Source organism: Takifugu flavidus, chromosome 16 (genome assembly GCF_003711565.1).
Source record: "Takifugu flavidus isolate HTHZ2018 chromosome 16, ASM371156v2, whole genome shotgun sequence".
Taxonomy (NCBI): domain Eukaryota; kingdom Metazoa; phylum Chordata; class Actinopteri; order Tetraodontiformes; family Tetraodontidae; genus Takifugu; species Takifugu flavidus.
The window spans coordinates 12,961,053-12,978,990 of NC_079535.1; the positions used below are offsets into that span (position 1 = coordinate 12,961,053).

Genomic DNA, 17,938 nt, shown 5'->3' on the forward strand with positions numbered 1-17,938 from the left:
CCCGATCATTTCCGGTTTATTCTCGACCTGACGTGAAATCAAATCAAAAGAAACAATAAACCTGACGAAAATTATTGAGTCAAAAATCAAATAAACGAACAAAGGAAGAGAAGCGAGTTTCCACTTCGTTTAAAGACATTAAACCTCCTACAAAGGTTTGTTTTAGCTGCTTTGTCCGAATTGTTGGTGTGAAATCAGTCAAGTCGTTTAAGTTTCATATTTTCATGTACTAGTTTTGAGGGGGTTGTTGTAATCAGAATCACCGTGGGTACTTTGTCGTAGTGCTTAGATTTGTGTCCGCTGCAAAAGGAAAATAAAAGCATTTGAAATTGTCGGGGGTCATGTGAGACTGAGAGTCCTTGAGGGACATCTGAGAGGACTCAGACCAAACATGGAATAGAGGGTGAACACAAAGAATTAATCAGCAGAACGAGACGACGCCCAGGTGGCGGTACAATACGATGGGTGTACGATGGCTCTTCCTCATGACCTGAGGTCAGCTCTCAGGGACCTGTAGCAGGACCCCAGAAGCTTCTGTGATTCCACTATTCCAGTATAAATAAAAATCCTGTGTCTATTCCTGAGAAAATGAACGACACGAGGAACGTGTACGTTTCCTCGACGGTATGCGGGACAAAGTTGTGATTATAACTTGTTTACAACTTCCTTTTGTTGTCATGAGCCAAACATGGCGTAGAGAACTAAAGAGACGAAGAGGAAACACCATCAAAGAGCAAATATGGGGATTAAAAGATCTGACTTCGACCCTTGATCTTCCAAAAATCAAGGCCAAGGGGATTTGATCATAAAGCAACCTACTATTATGCAATCTTGTATTGCTACTGCGCACATACACGCTGAATATACACACGCCACTAGTACTGGTTAACTTTTACAGCTTTTTGATGTTCAACAACCTCCTTCAGAGGAGGACACCCTCAGATGTGTCTCCTCAAGGGTCGTGATTCTCTAATGTGCATCCGAGCCAATGATCCGCCACCACTGAGTCAACGACCCTTTTACCCAGGTTAACCCTTGAATCCAAGACAGACACGGTGGCGGAGCCTCACTATTGAGAGTCAAAGAGTTGATAACTTGATTTCAATCAAGAATAATGAAATGATGGGGTTGACTGGGATATTTTAACCTTATGAATATGAAATTTCACAAGGAAAATGAAAAGATTAACAGTCAATTTATCATTTTGGCCAAAATGTTTTTTCCATCAAAGCCATCCTTCATTTTAGTTTTGTTAAAAAGAAACTTCTCCAAGTCTTTGCAAAATGCCACATAAAGGACAGTTAAGGTCTATGTGGAAAAGTCTTTCAGCCTCATTTCCACAAAGGTGCGTCAATTGTTAATGTCAAATTGAGAAATGAACAAATAGAAACTTTATTTGCTATTAAAAAATATAAAGTCCCACTCCTCGCCAATTGTTGCCTTAGCTTTGAGAATACCAAAACTTACACTTTTCCTGAAGTCAACTGATTCATATGTAACTCATAAACTGAATCCCTTTTAAATTAATGCTGAGTATATTAATATAAGACGGCTTGACCAATTTGCGGTCATGACCAAAAGGCCAACCAATTTGCGTTTCTTTGTAATGTAGTTGGTTTGCGCATGCGCATCTCGGGTTCCGGGTGCAAATTAGGCACTGACGGTTTCGCTGCTTTCAATTACAATCGTAAATTGGACATTAAATAGTTCTGAAATAAATACCGTTCAAAAAACCATTTCAAGTTAAATATATTCGGTGACTCAAAACATTGTACGTCAATGACCCCGCTTCTCTGGATTATCTATGTCTCCATATCTTATTTGAAAATGTTAACTATCGCCAGACACTTTGATTAAACTAAAACAGCAATTCATCCTGTTTTGGCTACTATTTAGACTATATTTGCCGAATGATCTCACGATAAATTGCCTTGGTTTCTGCGGGCTAATTGATGAATGACATTTTTTAAAAAAACAAAAAAAAACTACGTACGTACGTAGCACTTGAGCGTTGCTCGGGTCACGCAACTGGTGGTTGTGTTATTCCCAATAGGTCGCGAACACATCACCGACACAGGGGCGGGTAGGCGCTAACAGCAGTATGGCGGACGACGGAGGCAGTTCGAGCGGTCCTGTAGACACCAGCGGCGGGCAGGGGACAGTGGGAGAGTCGAACGGACTTGGCCTCGGCGCGATGTTGCTGAACCTTAGCGTTTTGGTGTTCGTGGTTTCGGGCTGCGTTCTGCTGTACCGGCGGTGGGGCAGGCGGCTCGTCTCCAGCACGGGTCAGGGCGACGAGGCCTCGGCGCTTCCAAAGATGAGGAGAAGGGACTTCACTCTGGAGCAGTTGCGGGAGTACGACGGACTCCAGAACCCGCGCATCCTGATGGCAGTCAACATGAAAATTTTCGACGTGACCAGTGGCAAAAAGTTTTATGGGAAAGGTGAGTTGCTGGTGGGTGGATGTGGGGCCACCGCACACGGACTTCTTGGTGACTTGTGCGGTACAAACATTTGGGCGCAATTCCGCTGTGGTTAGCTTAGCTCGGCGGCGGTGGCTATGCCTCTGAATGGGCTGCTAGCTGTTAGCTCCCCCGCACGGTGGCCAAAGTTTCGTGGCGTTTAACTCGCCCTACGCGTCGTTGCTCCGCAGTGACCTTTACAGAACGACGGGTTCTAAAGTTTGGAGCCCATCGCGTAACTCGGAGCGTGATGCGGGATTAGAGGCAGCCAGCTAGCCGCTAACGTTAGCCGCCCGTGCTTGCACACAGTTCGGTCTCCACGCCAGCGCTGGTTCGGATGGACGGAATATTTGCTCTTTTCCAAATATAATATGTAAAAAATGGCGGCTTTGATGACGTGGCTGCAGTTTCTGACTTGTGTGCGAAATGAAACATTTAAACATCGGGTTAATATTTGCGGCTCCCCCACGATTTAGTGCATCGGAGCCGTTTGTTATGAGTTTTGATTTGAGGTTCTGAAGCAGCAAGTCGGACCCGTCCGGCAGCCTTTTGTCTCAGTGGACTCGGCTGCCTGTTCGGGTAAAACCTGTAAGATCTCTTTGTCAGCAGCGTTTCTTTTTTTTCGTGCACGGAGACCGACAGGACACGTTGGACCGAAACGCCAACGTGTCCTGTTGCTGAATAATCTGACGGAACCGCGTGTCCACGTCAGAATTTGTCCCCCATTGGGTGAGCAGATACTGGGCCCAGCTATGGAGGACTTGACTTGAGCCCCCCCCCCCCAGATAAATGTTGCATTTTTCTTTTGGAATCTTGTACCGATTCTGCCATGCAAAGTTCTTGACTGGTTGCTGGTTCTATTCCAACAGCAGCCATTAAATTCTGCAGACACAGCTGAGTCTGATCTCTGCAGCTCAGCTTTGGTCCAAGATATTCCAATAATGTTGGAACGGAGCGGTCCAACGGGACCGGCACGCTGCCCCGTCTAACGTGTGCAGACATTCAGAGCCGCGTCTCCTTCCAAGGAAATGTGCTGCCGAGCCGCACGTCTAATCTCCGAGGTGATAAAGCGCCTTCGCTTTATCGCCAGCGGCACGTACGCAGCTCGTTTTTGTTTGTGAAAGCCTGCGGAGTTTTCACATGGTGGTCAGATGATGTTCTGGAGGATGGGGAGGAAAAGACGGGCCGCTCACGCGCTCGCGTGCGTGTTGTAACATCGAGATAATCGGAAGTTCTCGGGCTGAAATCGGTGCCCTCATCTCTGAAGATCTGGGTTCTTCAACACTGGCGGCTTCTCAGATAAAGAGCAAGTCGTTTTCCTGGAAACCCCCCGAATCACTGACACCAACTCCTCCAGTTTAACTTTCTGTTTCCTGTCCTCAGATGGTCCTTATGGTATTTTCGCGGGCCGGGACGCCTCCAGAGGCCTGGCCACGTTCTGTCTGGAGAAAGACGCCCTGAGGGACGAGTACGACGACCTGTCGGACCTCACCGCCGTGCAGATGGAGAGCGTGAGAGAGTGGGAGATGCAGTTTCTGGGTGGGTTGGCTTCACCGGTACCGCCTCGGTCCGATCTGCGTGACTCCACGGTTGTAGTTCAGCACAATCGGTCGTCGGCGGAGGCGGAACGGTCCAGCAGAAGAGCCGGGTTTTAGTTTATTTTTGGAGTGAAATCAAACCTCGGTCGCGTAAAAATGTCACCGGCCACGTCGGCAGAAAGTGACGAAACTCTGAACCCAATTATTTTAATCTAATCCCCGTGTGTAAAGATTAACTCGCCGTCGGGGCTGGGATTATAACCAGCAACCCTTCTGGTTGCAGCGGCAACTTTAGCATGCGGCAACTGCGAGAGATTAACGGATGTTAAGAAAAGAGGTCAGTCAATTACTGTTTAACTCGTAGGTCAACTTCCCTCTTCTTGAACATCTGCGAGTGTTGACACGGACGCACTCATGCGCCATCCAGAGACGTTAAATCAGCTGGAGCGTGCACGTGTGTGAGCGTGTGTGTGTGTGTGTGAGTGAGTGAGAGAGAGAGACAGACAGACATGTGGCTCAGGAAGCAGCAAAATGTTTTTCCAGCTTTAGTCTGGTGCAGCGTTCCTGTCGAAAGTTTGTTGTTGAAAGTGGACTTTAGGTATCGGGTTCCGCTCGGGGGGGTGTTTGGTTACCAGTTTAACCAGTTTAACCAGTCCCACTGCTGCCTTCTAGAAAAATACGACTACGTCGGGAGGTTGCTGAAGCCCGGAGACGAGCCCTCGGAGTACACGGACGAGGAGGACATCAAAGACCACCTGAAGAACGACTGAGCGGTTCATCACTGACCAAAGCCTGGAGCCCCCGACAGCTGCGACAGACCGCCCCAGGACCACCCCCCCTGCCCCAGGACCACCCCCCCTGCCCCAGGACCACCCCCCCCCCCCGCCCCATCTACCCACCAGCTGCTCTTCATTGCTGCCCGTGACTTCTTCACCCTCTCAGTCTGCTGCTCTGCCAGAAAGGCGGGGCGTTCCCTCCTGCACACCCTGAACCTCCCTCCGCCCCCCCCCTCCAATCCCGCGACACCAGAAGGCTTTTCGGCGGGGCAGAGAGACAGAACGCTGACCCAGTGGGGAGACAGGGGCTTGTGCACTTACTTATAAACCCCCCAAAATATTTGAATCATTTCTGCAGAAGATGGGTGGGGTTTAGGGGGAGCTGTGGTCGCCACGACGACGGGTGAGCGCCGGGTGGAAGTTGGTCAGACGTAGCCAGAGAGCTGACGCCCACGGCAGGATCAGAAGGCCATGTTTTCCTTTGTGTTTGTAGTGTATGCACTACTAGTTTTCTGTTTGTCACCATGTGATTGTATTTGTTGAGTAGCATAGCGGGAGAGTGGGCGGAGTCAGAGTGGGGGGCGGCGGCGTGGGGGCGGCGGCCGTGTGACTCTTGTTTTTCAATCTGATCAGGAATACAAAGGGAAGGTTCCATCACTAGACAGTTGTTTACACACCTCACAAGCTGCAGGTCTGTAGACCCCCCCCCCCCCAACGGTCCAAGTATTAATCGTGCCTTATTTTGTTTGTTGTGTCAGTGCTGACGCTCGAACAGAGGCGGCGAGCGGAGGGACGGAGGAGACGGTTGTTCCCAGTCAGTCGTCCACCCACACTCGCATTTCCCCAGTGCACGTGCGTGTAAATAGACCCATGAGTTACTCAGTGTTACTGCCATATTTATGTAGTCCATCAACTCCACCTACATAACGCTACGTGGTGCCGGCCAAAACCCCCTTTTTTTTTTTGTTCTTTCTGTTCTTTTTTTTTTTTTTTTAATGTGGGTGAATTTCCAGAAAATTCAATAAAAGTAAGAAGCTTAGAGTGCTGCAGGGCGGGACCGGGAGCTGAGAATCCTCTGAAACGTTGCTTATCCTGTAAATATCTATGGCGTTTTATTAAAGCATGTTCAGCGAAAAAGAGTGAGCTATCCGAACCCTCCACATCATGTATTTAAATGTTGGTGTGTGTGTGTGTGTGTGTGTGTCTGCGCGACAGAGGCAGGAAGGGATTTGTTCATGCATAATAAATCGATTTGGTTAATAATTGAAAACGTCTCGACTTTATTTGACTTTATTGCTGGATCTCTGTCCTAATGTTACTTTTACAGCCCACTAAAAGGTTCATCTGAGCCCACAGATGGAGGCCGGGGCCCCCGGGGGTCTCGGGCTGGGACAGAATTTCAGTTCAATTTCAGTGTTTGGGCAGAAGTTGACTTCATCACAGATCCCTCTTGAATCAGCAGGTATTCAAAGGTGAATGATTCAACTTTGGGTTTCACTGATTTTTAATCCTCAGGCTTCATGTGGCCGTTGGTTCTGATAAACCCAGAGGAATGTTTGAAAGTTCTTCAGGTGGGAACATAAAATTCTGCAGACATTTGACACCATCCCAACAGGCATCCTAAGATGTTAGATTTTAAATATTCCTGCATTAAACAAGAATTCCAGCCAATAACACGTTCTGGATGTGGAATTTTTGTATTTTACCCTCATCAGTAATCAGCCTTTAAAAAGACTTTATTTATAGACCTTGTCAGTTATTATGATTTTCATGTTTGGTGTGAAAGGTTTGGTTGATTAAAAAGCAAACCGTCAAATCAGGTTTTTGTGATGAAACAGTCACGAATTTCATCCACACGCGCACGCTGTCCTTACAATAACAGTACAACAGCGCCCCCGCGGCGCTCCGGCTGCTCCTGGAACTGCAGCCTCGTGTGGCGTGACGTTGCTCCGCTTCCTTCACGTCCGCCGACTAAAGATCACTCGGAGATCCGCGGAGCGAAAGTGTTTAAGCCGCAGATGCTCTTTCGACCCCGCTCCGGTTCCTGGACACAACGCCGACGTCCTGGTTCCTCCACCACCCCCCCCCAAAAATATTCCCCCCGGTTTGTCGGCGGAATCCGTCCGGTGATTCTTGATCCTGAAGCCTCTCAGGAGTTCGGACAGTGATTTCATCGGGATTTTGTGCGTGTTCCATCAGGAGGGTCAGCCATGGCAGAGAATCTCTCTCAGAGTGAGCTCGATTATCCTTTTAAACTTCTGGAATATTTCAATGGATTCCGGGTCTCCAAGGTAACGTTTTCCCACATGATTCAGATCGATTCTCTCCACAGAGCTTTCTGATTTCTGCAGGACTCTATTTTAAGTTAATCTGCTGCAGTGGATCCCTGCTGGATCCATTTTGGTCCCCCAATGAGAAAAATAATTCACATTTGTTCAAATTAGAAAAACGTGGAAGCTAATTTCTGCTAACGGAGTTAAATAAACTCTTATTTTGGATATCACTCATTTATCCTGTTTTTCTTAAAATATTGTTACTCAGTGTTTGGAATTAATGCATTGATAACAATATGGTCCCCGGAAAACAATGACTTGGAAATAGCCACCATCTTCTGATGGGAAGCCCCCTGTTCCTTTCTAGCATTTATTAAATATCCACATTCTAAAATCAACAAAGCGTCTCCGGTCTCGTGTCTGACCGGCTTTATATGGAAGCGGTTTGGTTCAACGACATCCAAAGGATTGTGCAGGACGTTTGTGTTCTAGAATCAGAACAACGTCTGGACCCGGAGGCAGAAGAGACGCTGGTTGGGAGGCTGGTAGCCAGGTGCTGTTAATGCTGCTCTTCACTACAGGTGATCTTTTCTGCCTGTGAGCTCGGAGTGTTTGACCTCCTGTTGAAGTCCCAGGAGCCCCTGAGCGCCCAGCAAATAGCCCAGGAACTGGACACCAGTGTGGACGGGGCGGAGAGGCTGCTGGACACACTGGTGGGCATCGAGATCCTGGAGGTGGAGACGTGTGATGGAACAGGTGAGGTGGGCTGAGAGTAGAACGTGTGTTAAGTGTGTGTTAAATGTGACGTTCTCTGGTGGAAGCAGCCCTGTACAGCAGCACCGATGTGGCGAACCTCTACCTGGCCAGAGGCAGCGCCAAGTCTCTCCACGACATGATCGTCTACCAATCACAGACCATCTACCCGCTCTGGAACAACATCACGGACGCCGTCAGGTAGGCGTGGGTTCCTGCACCTTCAGAGACCTGCTCTGGAGCCGCCGTCCCAGAACCATCTGCAGGACTCAACAGAACATGTCCACACGGTTCTCTGTCCTGTGTCCATGCAGGGAGGGCAAGAACCAGAACGAAAAGACGTTTGGCCTCCCAGCGGGGGACATTTTCCAGGCCATTTACAGGTTTGTGTTTGCTGGGTGGGTTCGGTGCAGCGTGTGGCGTCCATCATGCTCTTTAATCACACTTCAGATCGGAGGAGCAGACCCTGAAGTTCATGGGCCTGATGAACTCCACCTGGGTTCTGGACGGACACGACATCGCGACAGCTTTTAACCTCTCCTGCTTCCAGAACATCGTGGATCTGGGAGGTCAGATCCTAAATTCTTTACTCCTTCCACAAACCACGATGAGACCCTTATGCGTTCATGTCCGTGTGTTTTGTTGAGCCACTCCCAGGCTGCACCGGGGCTCTGGCCCGGGAGGTGCTGAAGGCGTTCCCCTCGTCCTCGGTCACCGTGTTCGATCTGCCGCACGTGGTAGAAATGGCTCAGAAACATTTCGCTCAGGATGACGATAACATCGCATTTCAAGCTGGTGAGTGTCTTCAGGAACATACAAAATGATCAGGTCATGTGACTGCGTGCGCCTCCTCAAAGCTTGGTCTGCAGCGATGACACGACTTCCTGTTGCACACAGGAGATTTCTTCAGCGATCAGCTTCCTCCTGCGGATCTGTACATTCTGGGCAGAATAATTCATGACTGGACTGAGGAGAAGTGTCTGATGCTGCTGAGGAAGATCTATGATGCGTGCAGACCAGGTGTGACCTGCTGTGGCACACACACACACACACACACACACACACACAACACACACACACACACACACACACACACACACACACACACACCCCTCCAGAGGAATCTCTCCACAGCTTTTGGTGGTCTGTCCCTGCAGGTGGAGGCATCCTGCTGGTGGAGGCCCTGCTGTTTGAGAACAGGCGAGGGCCGGTCATGGCCCAGCTCTTCTCCCTCAACATGCTGATTCAGACGGAAGGCCGAGAATATCCGCCATCCCAGTACAAACGCATGCTCAACAAGGCCGGCTTCACCAGCGTCCAGGTGTGCCGGACTGGTAAGTCCTACGACGCCATCCTGGCCATCAGATGAACTCGGGAACAGCGAAGAGGGACACGTCCAAGTCTGGAAGATTCTGAGGCTAGTGCTGATGTTCTCTGGGTCGTCATCACTGCTGGAATCATTTTATCCATAGATCCTCATTTAGGTAAAACTGTCACAATTTTTCTGCATCGCAGCATAAAAAGAATCCATCAAAAGTTTTCCATTTTCATCTGATCCAGCAGGAAACTGCAGCCAGCAGTTAGTTTAACTTTGCTTGAGCTCTCTGAAAAACATGCATCAGAAGAAGCAACGTTAAATCAAATCAAATCAAGAGTTTTAGCTTTCTGTGCCTGAACTGTTTTGGTAAAAATCTGCGAAAACAGCTCAAAGGGTTGGGGTTAGGGTTATGCTAACAAACCGCTAGTTGGAATTGAAGTAACTGAAAAGTGAATAATAAGCATTTAAGAAGACCAAAGCTTTATAATGTTATTTTTTGAGTGTTTTTTTTAACATAAAAAGAGAAAAATCCCATTGCAGCAGTGATCGCCCAGGCTGCAGCTAATCTGCTGCGTCTGTTGTTAACACTTTGATTCAAAAATGATCAACCCAATGACAAATGTGATTTATTGGCGTTTCACATTAAAAACTGATAAGAATTTACAGTCCACCCAGGGAACACGGTGAGGCTTGTAGCATGTAGCTCTGGATCTTATTTGTTGTAATTGTACATAAACTGTGAATTTTGGTCCGTTTTACTGGTTCTGTGAAGCATAAACCAGTCTGTCATCTCTGAAACATTTCAGTCAGTCTTTAGTTCTTTAGTGCTGCTGGATGTTCTGTTGTTAATCTGTGCTGCGTTCAATCACGTGACTGTTCTGATTCTCCCGTGAGGCGTTCAGGGTCCCCTTCAGACCGCATGTTACTCAGGCTTCACTGCATGTTACTCAGGCTTCACTTCCCCTCATCCTTCAAATACTGGATGCATGTTCACAATTTTAGAGTCTTTAAATCCAATGAAGTCCATCACAGCATGTGTTTTTTATATAAAAAAAACCCAACTAAATAATTTAAATCGCACTAGGTTGTTTTTACACTATAGCATTTACCTAAAAGGTGAATTGCATTGACCTGGACTATTATATTAAACAGCTTTTTTCCTGTCAATTGAACTTGATATATGTTTCATTTAGATTTTTAATATTGTCTATTTTAACAGTAACAATGTGTTTCGATGTATGAATTACAAAAAAAACCATCAATAAATGTAGGAAACGCTGAAGGTGTCGTACATAAATAACGGAGTTCGCGAGACAGGAAGTGCGTTGATTCTATATCAGTAGAAGAAGAACGCCGCGCTGCTGCCCCCCTGCGGCCCCCGCTGGAACTGCAGCACCGGGTGTGTAACCTCCTCCCAGGCCGCCGCCGTGTTTGTGTATGTGGAATGCGGGTCAAGCGGAACTCACGGCTGAAACTGCGCTGTACATCAAACTCAAAAACACCTGCTTGCATCGGCCTGGCGTGCTCTGTATGTACCGTCTAAACTCTCTTCAACTCCACGCACATTTGATTTGTGCACACGGGTAATAGAGCGACATATAGGGGCTTGAACCAGTGGGTGTTTTTAGTATGGTCGCGGTAGCTGTCCGCTAGGAAAACGCGACATCGTCATTTAAAATGGCGCCAAAGATAATCCCCAGCCAGTGGAGCTCTGGTAAATATGCTACGCTGTCCCGCTGGGTTGCCGCGCACATTGCACAACTTTTTGCTGTTGAAAGTGGTTTTGAAATGTCTGCTCTTTCCGGGGAGTTTCAGTAATTATTGGCAGTCTGTAAGCTTCCCCAGCTGATTCTTGCCGTTCAAACACGGGCACTGTTGAAGCCAGTCTCCCGTTAGCATCGGTGGCTAATGCTAAATGGCAACTGCGGTTAGTATCAGTGTAGCTCCTCGCTAACGTGCTAGCCGGTGTTGCTAACCCCAAACGTCACCTGGAAACGTGCAGCCTGACGTTACCGTGTCCGTTTAAAGCATGCACATTAAGCGTAATACCGTTCCGCGTTGAAACATGTCTGACCTTCCAGTTTCGTAAAATGTTATTTTAAGACAACGCTTGTAGCAGAACATTGAAAACACCACGTTTATCATAAACACTCGAGGCGCCGGCTGTGGGTGGGCCTGCATGTTGCATAACAGTATTAGCCACCCCGCTAATTTGAGGTAAAATTATAACATGATTTAAATGCACGACCTCAGACATATTGTCTTAAAAGCTAGTGCTTTGCAACTGCATAAAATATAGCATCGCTTGTCCGTTTTATCTTACTTTACAACACTTACGCAAACATAGCGTCGGATTTATTTTGCTAGCTAATGTTAGCCGCTAGGTTAGCAAGCGAATACTTTCAAGTGTTTGTTGAAATAAGGGTCGATATGGGTGTGGATCCCCGCTTGATTTGGCATTAGCACCGCCACCTGTGTGCTCGAACAGACCACAGATGGATTTCCACTCGTTTCGTCTCCTTGTTTATGTTTGTGCAACTTGCTGTCGGGACACATGGGCGTTGTTTTCCTGCGTGTGTTGGCGTGTTTTTACTGTTGCTCCTCTATGCTGGGAGACAGGAATGGTCTCAGGTTCGGTCAGATACCTGATACAATCATTCCTGCAGATGATCCATGTGTTGGGGCTTAAATGTGTCCGACCGGAGGTGTCAGATGGGCGACTCTGCGTCCTTTCAGCCCTACACCCGTCTAACTAGTATTTACTCACCATATCTGGTCTTTGCTAACTGAGAAAACTGCTGTATTTTCACCCCAATATCCTAGTTTTAGCACGAAGCACGAAGTTGAGATGTGCTGCAAATGTGGCGTGTGCTGCATCAGGTTTTCTTGGTTCCGTCACTGCTGCTCTCTATATTTCTCTATACGTGTCATTTATTATGCAGCAACTCTCCGGTGAAGCTCCGCAGCCAGACCACGATGAAGAGAAACCGACACCACAGCAGCAGCGAGGACTCCGACAATGGAAGTAAGCACACTTTATCTGCCGCGGCTCGTTGAAGTCCGACCGGACCCGGAGGAGGTCCGGACACGTGTTATCCTTTAGGTTAACGGATTTACAGTGAGTAATATCAGACCAAGACGAGGGGAACGCTTCAACGGCTTCATAAGAGTTGGCGATTGCACGGAGCATTGGAATGAATAAGCTCCAGAAACCGAGAGAATAGCAGCACGTGTGGGTTTTACAAGCAAAGAGTCGACTCATCGTGTTAGATTACAGCGTGCGGCTTCCCCGGCGTCCTGGTGTTCACGTAAACCGTGTTAATCAGAGCTGTTGGTAGCAGGGCGGTTACATGTCTTTACCTAGTTTTACTGTTTAGGCCTCACGGGAAGAAAAGCTTAATCTGAGCAGTGGTTGTAGTTGCTGCTAACGACTCGTGTATGAAGGAGTTCCGGTGGAACGCAGGCGGAATCTGGCAAACATGATGGAATCAACACGGGAAATTTACAACTGAGCTGCTCGTGTTTCCGCTGCAGGTAGTTCAACCTGCTGGTCGCAGCATTCGTCACAGCCCAGGAGGAGCACCGGGCAGAAGCCCTCCGAGGTACGTCTGCAGGGTCGCGACCCCAAACCTCCGTCTGTCTGCTTGCTTGTTGTCATGGGTTCCTGTCAGGCTTATCGCCTGCAGAAATCACCTTTTACTTTGATCACCGTAATCCTCAGTCAAGCTCACACACACTCACTCACTCACTCACTCCTGTCTGCTGTGGGGTCCGGGGCCTCGTGCACGGCCGCCGTGCACACTCGCTGACTATGACTCCGCCGCGATCTGATTAACTGGATTCTTCTTCCTGTCTGTGCTGATTCTGTTTGAACTGTTCTTGAACGTGGACGTTCCTGAAGCGTGTGCGTGTGTTGTCTCTGCTGTTAAACTGTCTCCGTTGTTGGGAGTGAAGGGAGCTTCAGGAGCTGCGTAGTGACTCGTTTTCATGCTGCAGGTTTTCAGAACCGACCTGATCACCGCCATGAAGGTGCACGACTCGTACCAGCTCAACCCCGAAGACTACTATGTGCTCGCCGACCCGTGGAGGCAGGAGTGGGAAAAGGGCGTCCAGGTCCCAGTCAGCCCCCAGTCCATCCCGCAGCCCGTCGTCAGGTAGGACAGGCGGCGCCACTCTGGCGGCTTCCTGCGGAGCCGCTCTCTAAATGTATCTTTGTCACACATCGTCTGACTGAAACGGCTCCTGGGCAGAGCGCTGGCAGAGAAGGAGAAGGAGGTCATGTTTGTCAGACCAAAGAAGCTGATCCGGACGTCGGGCACCGAGGCGCTGGGCTACGTGGACATCCGGACGCTGGCGGAGGGAATGTGCCGCTACGACCTGAACGAGCAGGACGTGGCCTGGCTGCAGATGGCTAACGAGCAGTTTGCAGAGATGGGTGAGTCCCGGGTGGGTCTGGACGGGAGCGTTGGGAATTCTCTGGACTCTGGAGCAGTCATGCCAGAGGTGTCCTGCTCTTCCAGCTGTGCCTCCTCTGGATGAGATCACCATGGAAAGAGTGATGGAGGAGTTCGAGCACCGCTGCCACGAGAACATGACGCACGCCATGGAAACGGAGGAGGGGCTGGGCATCGAGTACGACGAGGACGTGGTCTGCGACGTCTGCCAGTCGCCCGACGGCGAGGACAACAACGAGATGGTGTTCTGTGATAAGTGCAACATCTGCGTGCACCAGGTCAGAGGTCACCCTCAAACAGACGTAACGTTCCCCAGATGTGCTCCTGAACGCTGCGTGTCTCCGCCAGGCCTGTTACGGCATTCAGAAGGTCCCAAAGGGCAGCTGGCTCTGCCGGATCTGCGCCCTCGGCATCCTACCAAAATGCCAGTTGTGTCCCAAGAAGGGTGGCGCCATGAAGCCGACCCGGAGTGGAACCAAGTGGGTCCACGTCAGCTGTGCCTTGTGGATCCCAGAGGTGAGGAGCAAAGATGAATCCTCCTGTGTTCAGGGTGGATTCTCCCGACCATCCTCAGCAGAAATGTTTCACTGCTGGAGTTTGTAGTTTATCAATCATTTGAAACCTTTTTAAACCTCCTTCATCCGCTCTTTAGCAGAACTTTATGAGCTTTACTGAAAGACTGAAACCCATTTGTGTTCATGGCTCCTGCCCAGCAGCATGACGGGACGCTGCCAGTTCAGGGAGAACCTTTGAAAACCAGTTTGGCTCCCAGTCCAACGTCTTCACGGGACTCGTGTGTACATTTAAAAACAAAATCCTTCCTCTTTGTGCAGGTGAGCATCGGCAATCCAGAGAAAATGGAGCCCATCACCAACGTGTCCCAGATTCCCAGTAACAGATGGGCTCTGATCTGCTGCCTGTGCAAAGAGAAGAGCGGCGCCTGCATCCAGGTAAGAGAAGCAGCAGAGCCCGTCTCCACGCCGGGCCGACGGCGTGAGGAGGGAGGGGGAAGAAGAGGGAGGAAAAGGCACCATTTTTAATGCCAAAGCCGCCTCAAACTCCCCTCTGCCGTCTCCTCTTCTGTCGTAGTGCTCAGCAAAAAACTGCCGCACGGCCTTCCACGTCACCTGTGGCCTCCACGCCAGCCTGGAGATGAACACCATCCTCACCGCGGACGACGAGGTCAAATTCAAGTCTTACTGCCCAAAACATTCAGGGCTGGAAGGCGCCGAGGACAGAGACTCAGGGGGGGAGGAGGAGTGCTCCAGGGACAAGAAGAGGAGGAGAGGCAGGATGAGAGAGGAGCCAGAGGAGGCAGAAGATGCTGCTGCTTCCTGTTTGTCGGCCAGCATCACATCTCAGGTCAGCAGCAGAATGTCGGGCGGAGCAGAGACGCTCTGCAGCCACCAGCAGGAGCAGAGGGTCAACCTGCGCAAGCTGAAGCTGGAGGCCATGGAGGAGGAGTTCTACCAGTTCGTGGAGGTGGAGGAGGTGGCGCTGGAGCTGAAGCTGTCGGCAGAGGCGGTTGACTTCCTGTATCAGTACTGGAAGCTGAAGCGCAAGGCCAACTTCAACCAGCCGCTCCTCACGCCGAAGAAGGACGAGGAGGACAGCTTGGCCCGCCGGGAACAGGAAGTGCTGCGCCGCGCCTGCAGCTCTTCACACACCTCCGACAAGACTTGGAGAGGGTGAGTTCCTCCTCCTGCTCCTCCACCTCCCTGGGCAGCAGCAGCAGCAGCAGCAGCAGAGAAGTTCTAGGCGTTCTACTCTAGATTAAAAGTGCTCTTCTTCAGGTTCGGAACCTGACCTACATGGTGACCCGGAGGGAGAAGATGAAGCGCTCGCTGTGGAAGGTCCAAGAGCAGATCTTCCAACACCAGGTCCGCCTGCTGGATCAGCAGCTCCTCACAGGTGATTCTTCAGATGATTCTTCACAGGTGTGAGTGTTGGTGGTCTCCATCAGCCTGATCTCATTTGAGCGTCCCAGAGAAGGACGATGGAGAACTTGGCAGCTCATCATCACATAACCTGCGCTTTGGTCAATTTACCTGGAAATCTAAAGTGCAAACGAGCTCAGATCTGTGTCCACCTTCTGTTCCAGGCGATCCTTCAGAGGAGGACCTGGAGAACATCCTCTGCCTGGGCCGCTTGTCATCTCCTGACCCCCAGTCTCGTTCTTCCTGCGGTCAGTCCGGTCTGAAAGCCAAACGAGGACCTCTGAAGGTGAAAAAACGAAAATTCAGCGAGAGGAAGAGCGTGGACTCCCTGCACGCTCCCGGGAAGGACAGTCCCAGCGGAGGTCTGGGGGGGACGGAGAGCAGAGCGCCTGAGGTTGAAAGCGAAACCAAAATAAGCCAGGAAATTCCATTTCCGGAGCTGGAGGAACCAGAGGTCGGTCAGGAAACGGTGAAAGTCTGCAAGCTGGAGAGCAGAAAAGCCCTGAGGAAGGACGCGGCGGGGTCCCCAGAGGAGGAACTGGTGGGAGCGAAAGCAGAGGAGGACCAAGAGGAGCGGAGGAGGAAGAGGAGGAGTGACGTGATGGACAGCTTCAGGTTCAAGCATCTGGAGAAGAGCGTCTCCATCCGGCTGGTGGACATCAGGAACTCTGACAGCAACAACTTCAGCATCAACGGAGCGACCAGGAGCCCCTTCAGCAGCTCCGTCGTGCTGTCCGACGCCGCTGTCGCCAACAAAGCCAACGGCTGGTTGAAGAAAACCTCCGGCGGCTCGCACACGCCCAGCAGACCTGCAGCGGGTCACCTCAGAAGCTGGGGGAAGTTCAAGATCCCAAAAAGGAGCGAAAAGACGGCGGGAGAGGAGGAGCAGCTGCTGCGGCCGCTCACCAACACGCCGTCGCAACCTCGAACCCGCCTCCGCACGGGAGCGGAGAACAAGGGCTACGGCCCGAAGGCGGGCGAGGGCGAGGTGGAGCCCTGCCTGAAGCGATGCCACTCCCACCAGCTGAGGGGCGACTCTTCTCTGGGCCGGCGCTACGGGTCCGACATCATCCGGCGAGGCGTGCTCGCCTCTTGATGTTCGAAGATGCACTGGTGGTGGGGGAAGAATAGCGTCACTGTTTGTACCTTTATTTTTCTGGTAAAAATGCCTAGATTAAAGATATTTATTTTTTATTTGTAACATATGTAAATCTGGGAAATGTCTGACTTTATTTTGACCCTTTTATTTGATTTTTTTTTCCTAGTAGAACGATGTCAAGTTGCCACATAAACGCTTGCTCTGATATCTACAGGCAAAAGCACCATCGAAGAAGACGTGATTGTCGCTTGGGACCACAAGCTTCCAGTGTCTCTTCTTTTTTTTATTTTTTAAAAAAAGTATTTAATTTAGCTGCACTTAGCGATGGGAAACATTTGTCCTGTCAATTGAATCAGCAAGTCAAGCTGCCCGTGTAATGCTAATTAAACTCTGGCTGTTAGCATTTTCATCACCAATCAAACAAAAGCAGAATAATGTACTCGATCGTATCCATCTTGTGCCTATTATTTGTTTGCACTACTAGAGGACGGCACAGGAGGGAGGTACGAAGAGTTATTTTTACACTGAAATGGAAAAGCGTTTTGTACCCTCGGCCGCTGCTCTTACTACTGTTATGCAAAATTAAACGCGTCTCATGGAGAAATAAAACCTCTGGAGGACTAAAATCTCTTTGTTTCCTTAAAGCGCAACGTTTGTTTGGGATGTTGATAAGCATAAACATCAGTGTCATTGCAGTGTGGGTTTAAGAAACAGGATTTTAATGCTCATGAGTTTAAAAACAATAATCTGGGGAGCAGACGGAGAAAACGGCGAAGAAGAAAGTTCCCTCGGGTGTTGAACTACTATTGACACCCGGTGGCAGAATGAGGATAAAGCAACCACAAAACATTTTTCTTTACTCCCAAACTGAATGTCATAGCGATAATTAATTAAATTAAAAATAATGTAAGTGAATCTAAAAGGTCGAACTGGAAAGTTAATTCTGGGGAGGGAAGCAAGAAAGACGCCGAAGAAGAAAGTTCACGCGGATGCCAAGCTCGGCGCCACAGCGCCGCCCTGTGGCAGAAACCCGTTAAAGCAGCCCTTAATCACGGAACATTACATTCATTACACAACCATTTTATAGCTCTACGCTTTAAAACTCTTACGAATTCACATTATACGAAATAACAAAAAGCACTGACTTTCGTTTCCTCCTGGACACCTTAAAGAAACTCTTGTACATGGTCTTTGAGGTACGACGTTTTCGCTTTATTTCCGCAGCAAATAAAATATTAAAATAATATTACGCTGTGTCTCTTATGTTGAAAGGTTTTCTTGATTGCAAAGTTTTTTTCCCCCGTTTTGTTTTGTAATTTAACAAGTCT

At 49.4% G+C, this 17,938-nt stretch overlaps 3 protein-coding genes across 4 annotated transcripts; all 3 read left to right on the plus strand.

Annotated features, from left to right (window-relative positions):
* The first annotated feature begins 2,047 nt into the window (after positions 1 to 2,047).
* Positions 2,048 to 6,046, plus strand: pgrmc2 (progesterone receptor membrane component 2). Its single transcript, XM_057011768.1, has 3 exons — positions 2,048 to 2,444; positions 3,846 to 4,001; positions 4,673 to 6,046. The coding sequence occupies exons 1-3, from the start codon at positions 2,102 to 2,104 to the stop codon at positions 4,768 to 4,770; spliced, it is 597 nt and encodes a 198-aa protein (XP_056867748.1). The 5' UTR covers positions 2,048 to 2,101; the 3' UTR covers positions 4,771 to 6,046.
* A 677-nt stretch (positions 6,047 to 6,723) lies between these two features.
* Positions 6,724 to 10,402, plus strand: asmt2 (acetylserotonin O-methyltransferase 2). Of its 2 annotated transcripts, none has more exons than XM_057011766.1 (8): positions 6,724 to 7,067; positions 7,631 to 7,805; positions 7,871 to 8,003; positions 8,117 to 8,185; positions 8,253 to 8,371; positions 8,460 to 8,597; positions 8,700 to 8,822; positions 8,960 to 10,402. In XM_057011766.1, the coding sequence occupies exons 1-8, from the start codon at positions 6,987 to 6,989 to the stop codon at positions 9,169 to 9,171; spliced, it is 1,050 nt and encodes a 349-aa protein (XP_056867746.1). In that variant the 5' UTR covers positions 6,724 to 6,986; the 3' UTR covers positions 9,172 to 10,402. The 2 variants fall into 2 exon arrangements, with proteins under 2 accessions (XP_056867746.1, XP_056867747.1); XM_057011767.1 differs by having other exon boundaries at positions 6,726 to 7,067; positions 7,874 to 8,003.
* Positions 10,403 to 10,431: 29 nt separating this feature from the next.
* Positions 10,432 to 17,236, plus strand: jade1 (jade family PHD finger 1). The gene is given in 12 exon segments (XM_057011759.1): positions 10,432 to 10,648; positions 12,063 to 12,145; positions 12,655 to 12,722; positions 13,117 to 13,274; positions 13,371 to 13,555; positions 13,641 to 13,852; positions 13,923 to 14,090; positions 14,408 to 14,524; positions 14,664 to 15,213; positions 15,216 to 15,262; positions 15,368 to 15,485; positions 15,676 to 17,236. Coding segments are annotated over 11 exon segments (2,604 nt in total). The 5' UTR covers positions 10,432 to 10,648; positions 12,063 to 12,096; the 3' UTR covers positions 16,608 to 17,236.
* Positions 17,237 to 17,938: the final 702 nt, after the last annotated feature.